The 14,220-nt window shown below is 38.2% G+C and overlaps 2 protein-coding genes across 6 annotated transcripts in view; one reads left to right on the top strand and one right to left on the bottom strand.

Moving 5' to 3' along the window:
* The window catches only part of cacna2d3 (calcium channel, voltage dependent, alpha2/delta subunit 3), a 142,641-nt gene that overhangs the window by 84,513 nt on the left and 43,908 nt on the right, over nucleotides 1–14,220 (bottom strand). For all 5 annotated transcript variants that reach the window (XR_009826728.1, XM_062052756.1, XM_062052747.1 and 2 more), the window contains one exon: nucleotides 6,900–6,959. Coding sequence is in view for 4 of the 5 variants with exons in the window: in XM_062052756.1 (XP_061908740.1) it covers nucleotides 6,900–6,959 (60 nt within the window). In the remaining variant the exon portion in view is untranslated. The remainder of the gene's footprint in view (nucleotides 1–6,899; nucleotides 6,960–14,220) is intronic.
* Nucleotides 3,905–14,220, top strand: part of LOC133653517 (uncharacterized) — a 19,667-nt gene continuing 9,351 nt past the window's right edge. Inside the window, exon 1 of the mRNA XM_062052892.1 lies at nucleotides 3,905–4,022. The gene's annotated coding sequence lies outside the window, so the exon portion shown is untranslated. The remainder of the gene's footprint in view (nucleotides 4,023–14,220) is intronic.

Raw genomic sequence — 14,220 nt, 5'->3', positions numbered from 1 at the left:
TATAGTCAATAAATTCCTTATTTTTCTCTAAATTTGTTGTTGCGCAGTTTGGCTCACATGCACATGCATCCTCCGCTTTTGCCATTTCTAATACAAAGTAACATATAGTTCTAACTTATACAGTGTCTGTCAGTAGATTCGTATTTAAGCGCTAAATTCTACATGGCTGATGGGGAGATGACACATTCAAAGTAGAGGCACATAGACGCAAGTACATAAGAGTGTCCACAAAACGGGGCACCCTGAAGTGACGCACCCTGAAGTGACGGTCAAAAGGCCGCTGGAAGATGGTCTGTAACAATCTATGCAACATTTTGACCAAAGCGCCACTATTACATGTTATGTAGACCACATAGAAGGGTTTTAAATCTAGCAAAAAACATAATACCACAACTTTAAAGAAAAAAAAATGTGAAAGTAAAATTAGAGATGGTAAAATGTTTAGAAAAGGGAAGAAATGCCTATAAAACGTTGAGTCCATCATGATGGAGATTGACAGTATCTTTGACCGTGATAGTTGATAGTGGTCTCATTAGCCACTTGTACGTGGACAACATGCATTTAATCTGATCATCATTCAGATTACAATGTTAACTGTGTACATGGATCCTGATTTTTTTTTTACTGATTATGACGTGCATTTTCATGCATCACACCTTAAATCTGAATACTTTTATTTGACATGCGCAGAACCTAACATAAACAGAAAGGTGTGTTGTTTGTGCTATGGTATCATCTTTTGGACAAGTTCACTCACTGCAGGTGCTGAAGAAGCAATAGACTTCTGCTTGTCTGACGTTATTACAATATTTATTTATCATTTTTTGCTTCTGTTCACTACTTTTGTTTTACCTCTCTTTTTGAAATGGAGCTGTTCTGTGCTTTTTATGTTGTGATTATGGGCGGGTTGCGGCACGTCTTCATGTTACGATATTTTGTGTACGTCTCTAAAAGCTACCAGTTAGCACTTGGAGTAGCTTTAAGGTGAATAAAACAGCTCCTTAAGATGACAACTGGATCCTTTCTTTTATTGTTATATTGACACATGACACTTCAGACCATACTTTTGTTTTTGCTAGTCTCGCTTTAAAGCAACAAACTCAACGCAGTCTACAAATGTAGCTTACCACAATCAAGGTGTGGTAAGAACGGAGTAAATGAATGATGGGTTCTCAGTTAGTTCCTACTGTAAAGCACTTTGAGTGTCTAGAAAAGCTACATAAATCAAATCCATTATTATTACATATGCACAAATATACATCTGTTTTGCACCCGCTGCTCTTGTAGTTACAGAAAGGTCCCATCATCCTCATTCCAGGGGCTTTTAAAATGATATTGGATCCCCCTGGGGGATTATAGTGAGGGCAAAATACAGCCGCGGACCCTATGCAGTCAATAAGCGTTTCAATCAGGACTGCTGGATGCTCCAATATATTTTATTAAACCCTGAACATCTAAAGTTGTAGCCGTCAATATGGTGTTGAAGTGACCTTTTCAAATTACCGTAAGTCTTGAACTATAGAAAGTCTTCCACTGGTTGCAATCTGTGCTTTTGAGTGATATACTATATTCTTTTTACGGCAATCATAGGGACTATGTCACAGCCGCTCCAGGCAGGCAAGGCACAAAGCATTGTGAGCAGGGTTTGTTTACAGAGCAGCCAGCGTGAGACACGAGTGACAGGGGCAGACGTGGAATTTCTACAACAAAGTTCTGTTCAGCAGAAAAGTGATATTGTATATGAGGGTGTTTGTTTATCATTTGCGTTCATGTTTTGCAGTGTTTGACAAATCTTTATTGCATTTTTTTATATTTAGTGTTTTACTGTTCATACTTAATATTGTAAATCCCTCCATCCATTTCCTACCGCTTGTCCCTTTCGGGGTCACGGGGGGTGCTGGAGCCTATCTCAGCTGCATTCGGGCGATAGGCGGGGTACACCCTGGACGAGTTGCCACCTCATCACAGGGCCAACACAGACAACATTCCCACTCACATTCACACACTAGGGCCAATTTAGTGTTGCCAATCAAATCAACCTATCCACAGGTGCATGTTTTTGGAAGTAGGAGGAAGCCGGAGTACCCGGAGTGACCTACGCAGTCACGGGGAGAACATGCACATTCTTAATGTTCCTTCTGGGTGGTTTATTCAGTACAAAGACAGCACAATTCCATTCCGTTTTTTGAGGTGGTAGTCATTATTGAGTGCGTTTTATGTATAATTGTGCAGTCAGCTCGCTTTAAAGCAACAAACTCAACAGCATATAATGCTACATCTGTACATGTTGAATGGGGGGGGGGAGACAGCAGCAAGACAATCGCTTCATTCCGAGACTATTACATTTTGTCCCCGCTCCACCACCAAAGTATAACTGACAACAAAGTTCTAATAATTCTAACCTGAATTTCGGAAGATGTGTTTTCATGCGCTACAATCCGAATGGCTATCGGCATAAACCACTCGTCTCGATCGGAATGAAATTTTGATTCAAACGTGTGTGATAGGGTCAGAATATTCCGAATGGCGTGTTTACATTAAGCATTTTTACTCCGGTTAAGCTTTGAATTCGATTAAATGTGCACATAGCTATTGTTGAGGACTTCTTCTTTCCTAAAAGCCTGTCTCTCCCTTCCTTGCAACACCCCTGTCAGTGTGCATGTCAACCACAGGGATACAAGTAAGTAGCAATTTCAGTTAATTGTTGTATTTAATATTCTTATTATTGTATTTGATATGTCCATATGTATAATGGGAGTGACTCAGGTGTTCATTTAGGTATCATTTAAGTGAAAGTTCTGATTTAAAGTAAAACTCCTTCTTACACCGCTTTCTTTCATTGCCGTAGTTCATGCACCCATGACCTCCAGTATTAGTCTAGGCTCCCGCTTTGACGTTTGCAGATTTAAAAAAAAAAAGAGATATTCTACATATTTTCGGCCTAAATTAAGCATTTCAAGCATTAAAATGGCTAAATGAACAACTATCAATACTACAGTAGTGTTGTCTACTAGAGAAGACCAAATTTAAGTGCGCTGCGCCTCTGAACGGCTCAGCCTCAGGCAGAATTAATATGTTGAATTGAAGGAGGTTAGAGGTGACTAGTGGGTGTTATTTCATGTCTGGTGGGCTATCAAATGATTAAAAAAAACTTGTTAACAAAATTGTAAATTGTTTTTTTATGCTCTCACTATGAAAATATTTGCTATAATTACTAACTCCTACTTTGGGGAAATTAATTTACCACAGTCAGGCCTGAAACCAATTAACAGCAATAAACAAAGGTTTACTATAATTCAAAGTATTAGAGGGCGACATTTCAAAGTAGCAAGTGAGTTACGATAGAATCAACAATTAAAACAAACTGACACTACTATTCATCACATCTTGTTACCTTTGCTGATTTTTACCTAAACAAGGACTAAATTAAAGACAAATCCATGTTTAAAAACAGTAAGACATACGGTTGTGGGTGAAATGGATTTACTTGTGTAGTGGTTAGTCCGGAAATGTTGCTGCAAATAGAAATATGACAACCAATGAAATGTCTTGCTTCCCTAAAGGAAAATAGTTAGTCTGTCCCACCATTCTGTGGCTGCTACTTAAGAAGAAAAACTACCTCTTCCTGCCTGATTGGCCTCTTTGTGGCCTTCTGCAGTGAGAGAGGAAGAAAGAGTGGAGGGGGGAAGAAGGCTTCACATTCGAAGGGTAGGCTATGCGGGCATCACCATCAACCAGCTTGTGACAGCTCATACCACGCCTGAGCAGCTCTCTGACGAGCTGCAGAGAGGTGATGGTGTTGCTGAGGGGAGGGGTTGCAGGGGCTGTGCAGGAATAATGCATCCTCAGCAGAGCTGCTGTACAGAGGGCCGTAAAGCGTGGGGGTTATTACAGTCAAGCAGGCCACGGGACACTGCAGCTCTCTGCAAGACGCCGCGCTGTTTCTGCTGCACTACTGCAGTCGTCTGGAGGCCTTCCTGCACAAAACTGCCCTACAGCACAGCCTGCGGAGGCCACAGAAGGTTCGTTCATAGATCCTTGTCATTCAAACATATGTATAATCATTGCATAATGGTAGGATTTATAGTACTGAAATAAATTATAAGGTTTCAAAATATAAAAAAATACATTACAGCACCATATAAAATGGCTTAGATCTTTAAAAAGAGAAATATTTATAAATATAATAAGATATGTAGCGTCAAATATATGTTATTTTGTGCTGGTAAATTATATTTTTTTAATCACAGGTTACTACTCCGTCCATCTATCCATTTTCTACCGCTTGTCCCTCTCGACAATTGTATCTAAAGCCCAGTCTAGATTTATGTGGGGAATAAATTTGCCAGTGAGTACACCAGTCGGAGTCTCCTCACTTATTTTTGCACTGACGTATGCATCACTGATGATCACCTTTCAGGTAATCATCTGTGGTTAAGGTAAAGGACCATGGCCAAAAAAAATTGTGCGTTTACTCTGCGTACTTACATGATTAATGCGATAATTTTTTGTGATTAATCGCATGCGTTGATGTCAGCCCAAGTTCATATATTTATTTGCATATATTATTATCTTTATATTTACATTCAATTATTTTAGATTTTCATATGATTCAATATTTAATAAATAAAACAAAATTATTAAAACAACTTTTTATCTTTACATTGGGAGAGTGAGAGTCAGAAAACAAGTTAACTGAGTCAACAAATGCCTCTTCTGCACATTTTTCTACAGTCATACTCAGCCTGTTTAACGGCCCAAGTAATAGATTTCCTATAACAAAGCTAAAAGTTATGTTAATAAACTTGCTGATGCAGCAATGAAAAAAAATGATAGGAGACATCAGCCCTGATATGTCCTCCCTTGAACAGGCCAATCCTCTTGGGGTCAATGCAAAAAAAGCTGCAGCGTCTGCACTCACAGCAGCTCAGATAAGATAAGGCTTTTCTTATCACATCATGGTCAGTGAAATGGGCCGTAAAAATGCACATTGTCAGAATGATACCACGAGGGGCAATGTCATGACATCACATCATTAACGCAGGTTGATATCGTAATGTCATTATTTTTTATGGTTTCATCAACCGAATGCTCGGTACATTCTGTCTGTGACAACTTTCGGACATAAGCAAATATTTCCCCATGCTGTAATCCCTATTACAACAACCTACAAACACAAAATAAAATTTCGAAAAACTGTTAATTTACAAGCCACAACATTAGGTACACATAAACCATGCAACACAAGAGCTGCATCAAAATGTCGGCCATTACAGTAAAAACTATTTCTCATTTGAGTTAACATTGTTAGAGGGGTATTATTTAAATAATTGTACTACCGTTCCTGTCCAAAGCAAAAGTGAGGAACTGTACTGTATCATACCATGCGATAAGGACGTATCGATTAACGGTATTAATGATAACATTACTATTACTGTTTTCAATTATTTTAATTAAAATGATCAAAACACCGTAATTGAGAACAACACTTTGATAAACTCACGAACTGACTAGCATTAGCTCCTTAGCTAGATTAAATGCTAACATGAATACAAAACATTAATGTCTTTCCCTATTAAGAAACGACATACCTTACACATACACATATTTATCTGAGCAACTAAGATATTAAATTGTGCACATTGAACCTGCAGGCTGTGCTCTCTTAGAACAGAGTGTTTGTTCTATACTCAAAGAACACGGCACAGACAAAGACAACCTTATTAATAGAGACGGTTTATCAACAATTTTTATTTTTTACAACTTTTAAGATTACACATATTCTGACACTCAAAATAAAATTATGGCTCTTAAAAAGCCAGAACAATACTTAATATTTCCTTTGCCAAGATAGTATATTGTGTTTATTTATTGTACCGGTAGTTAAAAAAAAAAAGTGTGTGTATAAATATTTTTTGAGCACATTCATAAATACAATAACCGTGATATGAATTTTCATATTGTTACACCCCTACTGGGTGAAGTTAAAAATATTTTTACACCACTATAAGGACATCATCATTTAAAAACATATGCATTATCATCTTTGTAAAGGCTAAATGTTAGATTCAAGTCTTGTGCTGGATCTCTCTCGGCTGTGGTAGAACAATTTTACAGGGTTTAGGTTGATGATTCAAAGTCATGGGGAAAAGGTTTTTACAATTCCAAATTTATATGAAACATATATGGATATAAAATTCCATTAGAGATCTGGTAATGTGAAATCAGTGTAAACAGTATGGGGACAGGAAGTAACTGTATTCAACTGTTGTAAACGCTTCTATTAACTTTAAAGTGCTGCGGTTATTTCAGAGTTTTGTTGCTCGAGTGGATTTCCAATCTGGAGTCGGGTACGTGAAACAATGCTCTGTGAAAGAGAGTTTCATTTATCTTAGTCCTATGGACAAAGATGGGGAAGGCGAGAGAGGGAGAAAGAAAGAGAGAGGTGGGGTGGGGGCGTCTAATAAACGACAAAAATACTGCATTCCCTCTGCAGAGACTAAGGAAGCTCAATGCAGCTTGAAAATGCGCAATGGGAGCTTTTCTATTGTCCCTAACGCAAGCAGATGTTTAAATGTTGTTGAATAAAGTCGAAAAGAAAGGAAAGCGTTCAATCCCTCTAGCACACCTGGCACACTGGCAGTCCTGATTCAGGTATAAATCTTCAGTATGTGAAACATCCTGTCAGGGATGGGTTGTGACATCAAGGAGCTGCAGCCTTCTACAAGGATGCAATATGTATCGATGCTGACACCCATGTGAAGGACCATGCCTAGCCAATTAAAGACTTATAGCATCTATCACCTTCCTCTCACCTTTGCTGATCCCCCTTATGGCCAAATGAATCTCTCTATCGTTTTTTTTCCTGTTTTCTTTTGTTTTCCTAGTTCCAGCCTTACCTGCAAGTCTGGGTTATCTTCGTGCTGATGATGCGCGTCTTCTGCTGCCTCCACCAGCCGCTGTGTGGAAAGAAAAACATCCTAAAAAACAAGAAACTACTAGCTGGCTGCAAAAAACGGGGAACGAAGCACGGTCATCCAATTTGCAAAATTTTATTGACACATTTGCAAAAAGACTTGCTTTTAATGTCACAAGACAGAGCTACCTTTGAGTAGGGATGAGTATCATTTAAATTGGAATATGGATGGATTCATCTGCTGTTGTTGTTTTTGAGGATGTTTTTGTTGTTGTTGTCTCTCTGTTTTATTACCCTATTTTCCCCACAATTTCCCCCTCTGTCTTATTTTTCTTCTTCTTTTTATCCCGTCCTGCTTCGGTCCGACTGCGCCAAATATTAAATACATCCATTTAATAAAGTCCAATTCAAATGAGGCAACAAGAGAAGTATCCCACAATTTTCTCTTGTAAAGCAATTCTGTACAGCAGATATGGGCATCTACATCGGCTGGACAGCATATGTTTTAAAAAAATGTTTTAATTAAAGCTGCGAGCAGCGTTAACAGGCCCCCGCGGGGTTCATGCGGTGAAGTCATTTCCGATGCCCTGACACACCACCAAAAATTTCAGGAAGATCGGAGAACGTGCAAGGACGTTATAACAGTTGTCATTTTTCACCACAAGTGGGCAATACTGGCACCACTGCAGTAATGCAGTTGACTTCCACCCAATATTTCGACCCACCATCAAAAATTCCAGGAAAATCGGAACATCTGTTAGGAAGTTTTTGCAGTTATAGTTTTTTATCACAATGGGGAAATACAGGCGTCAAAGTAGTCATGCAGTTGCGTCCCACGCAATGCTTCCACCCACCATTAAAATGTCAGAAAAACTGGAGCATGTGGAATGAAGTTATGACAGTTATAATCTTTCACCACAAGGGGGAAATAATGGCGCAGCAGCAGTCATGCAGTTGCGTCCCACCCAATCCCCACCAACCAACCATCAAAACATTACAAGAAGATCAGACCATGCATAAGGAAGTTATGACTGTTATAGTAGCCCATCACAAGGGGGCGATACAGGTAGTAGTTAGTAGCAGTAGTTATGCAGTTGGGTTCCAACCCATCATCAAAAATTTCAGGAAGATCAGAGAATGTGTAATGCTGTTATTAATTTCCACCACAAGGGGGCAATAATGGCCCCGCATTAGTCATGCAGTTGTGTCCCACCCAAAACTCCAACCCACCATCAAACATTTCAGGAAGATTGGAGCTTGAGTAAGGCGGTTATTATTTTCCACCACAAGGAGGCGATAATGGCGCCACTGCAGTAATGCAGTTGCTTTCCACCCAATACTCCGACCCACCATCAAACATTTCAGGAAGATCAAAGCATGTTTAAGGAACATGCTGTATAAATATTCACCACAAAGGGGCAAAAAGGGCAGAGGAAGATCAAAGCATGTGTAAGGAAGTTATTATTGTTATAGTTTTTTACCACAGGGGGACGATTATGGCAGTGCAGTTGTCATGCAGTTAACACTGGAACTCCCAAGAGGGAGCCAAATGGCTGGATTAGTCCAGCCTATCATGTCGCCATTGTTCTGTAAATGAGGCAATTCCTCCCCACAAAGTATGTGTATTAGACGTTTATCCTCAACTCTGCCTCTGCTGGCATCTCATTTGTCACCTTAGCACAGTGTGTGTTGTAGTGTTTCTACGGAAGACACATTCAAACATTTTTGTGTCAAAATATCACTTTTGCTTTTAAAAAAAATTAAATATACAAAAAATACGTTCCAGACAACATTTGTTGAATGCTTGCCTCAGCTGCAGGTACTCGCTGTTCCTCTTGCCTAAACACTGCACTGAGTTGCAGGATGGGGAGACAATCAGGAGCACCAAAACAAGCTCGCTATTTAGCATAGTTAGCATCATCTCGCTTGCTTACTAATGGTTGCCTTTGTTTGCTCTCCGAGACACAACATTGGCAGCTGTCCACTTTCCTGCTAATCATATTTGGATGATTACAATTCGAATACTGTTAGTATTTCTTAGTAGCCAGCGAGAAGATATATTTTTGAGGTGACAGATGTAAACAGAGATCACAACACTGGAAGTATATTACCCGAGGGGGCATGGCTACAGGATAGAGTTGACAAATGGGGAACATGTTCTTTACATGCATGTTATAGAATTTGACATTACATTTTTATTGATAATAATTAATAAATTGTATACTAAAAAAAACTAAAATTATGTGGTATATTACATAATTTACATAATAAAAGAGGTTGGTAGATAAAAATGGAATCTAAAGATAAAATATAATGTAGAAATGCACCTAATTGCAAGAAATGTAGTCTTGATTTTCAAAATTGTGTGGCACCACTTGTGCCTATAGAAGTTTTCCTCTTATTTTTCAAAGGGTGCTCACATACTGGAAAATAATTAAAATTTATATTTAAAAATAAAAACACTTTGAAATATGTTACTAAAATGTCAGTGGCAGTTTTGCACAAAGCCACTTGAATATAGACTATATAGGACCCGTTTACACTGCACACCAAATCAGATTTTTTTGCCTTCGTGTGACACAGATCATATTTTTTTTGGCGGTCTGAACGCTTTAAAGTGCTTCAAATTTTATTTTTTCACATCAGATTCAGGCCAAGTCAGGAAGTAATCATGAATCTTTTGAAATGTGACTTCAGTCTAAACAATGTGATGCAACCTAAAAGGTCGCATTGCGAAATGTGACTTTTTCGTCAGCTTTGGGCGAGCTACATCATTCGTGTGCACTAGGAAATACGTCAGCGGAAGTGGATATTTCATCACAACATCCGGTTTTGGTGAGCATAGTCTATTTAAGATGACCACATTTCCGGGGCATCAATTGTCAATAGTGCGCAAATAATACGCTATATGTAATATATAAATATATATTTTGATACCGAAGAAAAAGCAAAGGACTGAAATTGACGCTGTGGCGCATTTGCTTACATGTGAGTTGAAAAATAAAGCCCCCGTAGATCCACGCTGATGTCCGTGTTTCCTCTACTTGACAGCCATAAAAAGATTAGAACCCTCACAAATATATTATACTTTATACATCCATTCATACATTTTATTACAATATTTTCACGTGAAAAAACACTCATTTTTAAGGTGTTGCGACTTTTATTTTACAAAACCCAAAACCGGTGAAGTTTGCATGTTGTGTAAATCGTAAATAAAACCAGAAAACAATGATTTGCAAATCCTTTTCAACCTATATTCAATTGAATACATTGCAAAGACAAGATACTTTTGATTGATTGATTGAAACTTTTATTAGTAGATTGCACAGTATAGTACAATTGACCATTAAATGGTAACACCCGAATAAGTTTTTCAACTTCTTTAAGTCGGGGTCCACGTAAGTTCAAACTGGTAAACGTTGTTATTTTTTGCAAATATTAGCTCATTTGGAATTTGATGCCAGCAACATGTTTGAAAAAACCTGGCACAAGTGGCAAAAAAGACTGAGCAAGTTGAGGAATGCACTTATTTGAAACATCCCACAGGTGAACAGGCTAATTGGGAACAGGTGGGTGCCATGATTAGGTATAAAAGCAGCTTCCATGAAATGCAACAATATTTCTTCCTCAAAAGACCCTTAAAGTCCAGTGTCTAGCAATCCAATCCTCCACAGGCTCATATTAATCCACTCAAAAAAGTGAAAAATTGAAGTAATATAATCAGCCATAAAGTACTCAGAAGCAAAATAACATCCACTGACAGGTCCTTAGTCACCATCTGACGTCAATATATCGCATCACGTTTACGTGGCACCGAAACACACCTTGCTTTAACATAATCTTGTACACCCACCTAATATGCTATTAAATTGTATTAATGATTCATTTGATATGATATAATTTATGGTATACAGTAGAAGCTCTGTGTTCTGCCTACATAAATATTATTTCCAGCTGAGTGTAATTGTAATGGATAGAAACACAGTGATGGATCTGTGTGGTCTTTACAATATGATGACACAACTGCGTTGCACCTTGCACTGCAAACGTAGTTGACTTGTTTGAGACTTAAAAAGCAGGTGTTGATAAAAGACTTCCCTGCTGTGAGATTTTACATGATGTTAACCTCTTGTGCCAATACATTTTTGAACTCAAATGCATTTTTAAACATCTTTATTTACACCAAATATATATAGTACAGATAAGAGTAGCGATAAATACCGGAATTTATAAGGAATATCGGTAAGGGTATCGTATTGATACAATCTTAACGTTACACATCCCTAGTCCCAGGTAATGTTATAATATGAAAGTCAATGTAAAACTGTTCCAAATTCTAAATAATCTTTTTTAGTTTGTTGTTGTCAGCTATTATGGTCTGTTTTATCTTATATTGTTATGACAACAAACAAAAACAAATCTTTGAACATTTAACTGTTTTGTTAGCTATTCAAATGTCCCACTAATAACACATTTTACAAGACCACATTGAAGACATCATTATAAAGTAACTGACCTTCTTCAAATGTTCATAGTTAGTAATATGAGCATCTGACAAGGTAATTATTAATTACAGAGTAGAACTTGAATGTGTCATAACAAAATTCAATGTAGCCTCTGAATGGGCGCGTACTGGAGCACTGAAACACACATGCTCCGTCACACCGTTGATCTACAATGAACTTGCGACTTGTCCAGAGTGTAGCGCGGCCAGATGACAGCTAATGCCCGTCAAAGGTAAGGTTACAGACAGGAAACGAATGAACAAGTCAGCTAATTGTTTCACCCGCCGTCTGTAGTTTTACTTGCTCACCAAAAAGTTGTTGATGTCCTGGGCCCCTGCTCTGCTGTTCCCACTCCTGGCCTCTTTGCCAACTATTTTCTGATGTCCGTAGCTGTGCTTTTTGGGGCGGGTATCCTAACCCTGCTGAAGTTCGGTCGCGCTCGCTTAATTGTGATGAGGAAGTACCATGGCAGGAAGAACGAACCGTGTATGGCCAAACTATTTTTTAAGAAGGGGCTAAGGGGGTTATTTAAATTATAAAAATTACAATATTGTATGACTGGTGGCTTTGTTTTAATTCACAATTGAATTGAATTTATATTAGTTCAGTGTATGCATAATCATTTTGTCATTGAGGCTATTGAGGGTTTTGTGTGGGCCCTAGCGGGCTATGGGCCCTTACAATTGTCATCACCTTTCCCCCCTATACGGCGACCCTGGACATATGTAATAAGTGTCCTTATGTGAACAATATTACAGTCTAAAACAGCACATTTGTCAATACAAACAAGTATCAAACACTGAATTTTGTTGACTAAAAATTGTCATCTTAATTATCGTCAACGACCTATTTTCCTCTGACTAAAATAGGACGATAACGAATCCCAACAAATGCACGTCGACAACAATAACGACGACGAAATTGACAATTTCATCTACGGATAAAAACAAGACGAAAATGTTGACAGAGACAAAATCCTATCATATTTAATTTTGTCATTTTGCGGGTGGGACAAGATATGAATCTATCCAGTTACAGTAGTATTTGGAGAGGAGCGGGAGTAATTCACAGCACGGATCTAATCAGAACTTCTGTTTTGTAGGACACAATGTTTGGATTTTTCACTGGGAAACACGACTGTATTATAGGGGTGTAATGATTAACTGTAGTAATGATGACCGCAGCAAAACTTCCGACAGTATTACCCTTTTAAATTAAAATGATCAAAAAACTGAAATTGATAACTTCTGTTGCCAGCTCACTAGCTCAAATGCTAACATGAAAACAAGAGACATACGTATTTCCCCTTCAGAACAACCTACCCCAATCTTAACTTATATGAACACATTACTGTCTGAGCAACTAAGATATTCAATAGTGCACATTGAAGCTACAAACTGTGCTGTCTTAGCATGGAATTATGATGATCGCTCTTTCCTCAGAAGAAAAGAGAGGTAGGGGTTTTATGATGCATTCAAGTACTGCTGAACAGAGTAGGACAGACAACAACCGCCAGAAATAATACGTAACTAGAATATATTTATGTGATATGGATTAGTCCGGCTTCCTCCCACCTCCAAAGACATGCACCTGGGGATAGGTTGATTGGCAACATTAAATTGGCCCTAAATTACTGTGTGAATGTGAGTGTGAATGTTGTCTGTCTGTCTGTGTTGGCCCTGCGATGAGGTGGCGACTTGTCCAGGGTGTACCCCGATAGGCTCCAGCACCAGCCGCCACCCCGAAAGGGACAAGCGGTAAAAAATGGATGGATGGATGGACTGTGGGAGAAAACTGTAGTATGAACATTCCAAATGACTGTACAAGATACAGTACTTTAAATAAAATGCTCTCAGAGGGGAATTGCACGTTTTTGTTTTTTTCGATTATTCACAATCCTTAAGTGAGACAAGCACACGTTTGTTTCTTTTTATGTACTCTAACTCGTAAATAAACACTATCAAAACGGCAGCTAACAATGGAGGTAATGGGAGTCGCTTTATTCCGCCTATAAAGCGCTCTAAAAAAACATCTCCAAAGTTGTATGTATATATTTAATGTAGAAACAGGAACATTCATAATAACATCATGTAAAATAGATGTATATTGGTCATTTTAAGCATACAGAGGCGTAATAATTTTAAAGACACATCACAATGTTCCCTTTTTACTTAAACAATAACTACGACTAACGATGGCAGACTTCATGAGAGCCAACAACAACTACTTTGGGACAAACGATATTGGAGAACCTTATATTTTTTAACTTGAATATACAAAGGATGAACTACAAGTTTTAGAAGCTGAGTGGTAAGCAGATCCAGCAAGTAGCACTTTTGCTAAGTGCTAAACAAGAAATACAAACTACTAACATAATAAAACAATCACTTACTGTATGTCTGCTCTCACTAGGATGGGATGTTTATATCGTCCTGTTTAGATGAAGAATTATTTCATAAACCTCACGCAGTTAAAAAAATAATAAGTTGGCGCAAACAAGCATCTTTTCGAGTTTTATTTTGCCAACTTTGTGGCTAAGTTGGATGTCAAAGTTGACCAAGTTCTTGGTTTATGGCCACATCAATGTGGAATGCGCTCCCAACAGGTATAAAAGAAAGGGCATCTCTATCCTCCTTCAAAACCGCAATAAAAGTACACCTCCAGGCAACTTCAACCCTAAACTAACACCCTCCCCGGATTGTTAATAATCAAATGTTTTTCTTATGTTTTCTGATATCTCTCTCTCTATGTCCACTATTTGCTGTACATATCCTACCAAGTCAGACCTACACTGTT

Source organism: Entelurus aequoreus, linkage group LG01 (assembly GCF_033978785.1).
Source record: "Entelurus aequoreus isolate RoL-2023_Sb linkage group LG01, RoL_Eaeq_v1.1, whole genome shotgun sequence".
NCBI classification, from domain to species: domain Eukaryota; kingdom Metazoa; phylum Chordata; class Actinopteri; order Syngnathiformes; family Syngnathidae; genus Entelurus; species Entelurus aequoreus.
This window is presented reverse-complemented; position numbering and strand designations above follow the sequence as displayed.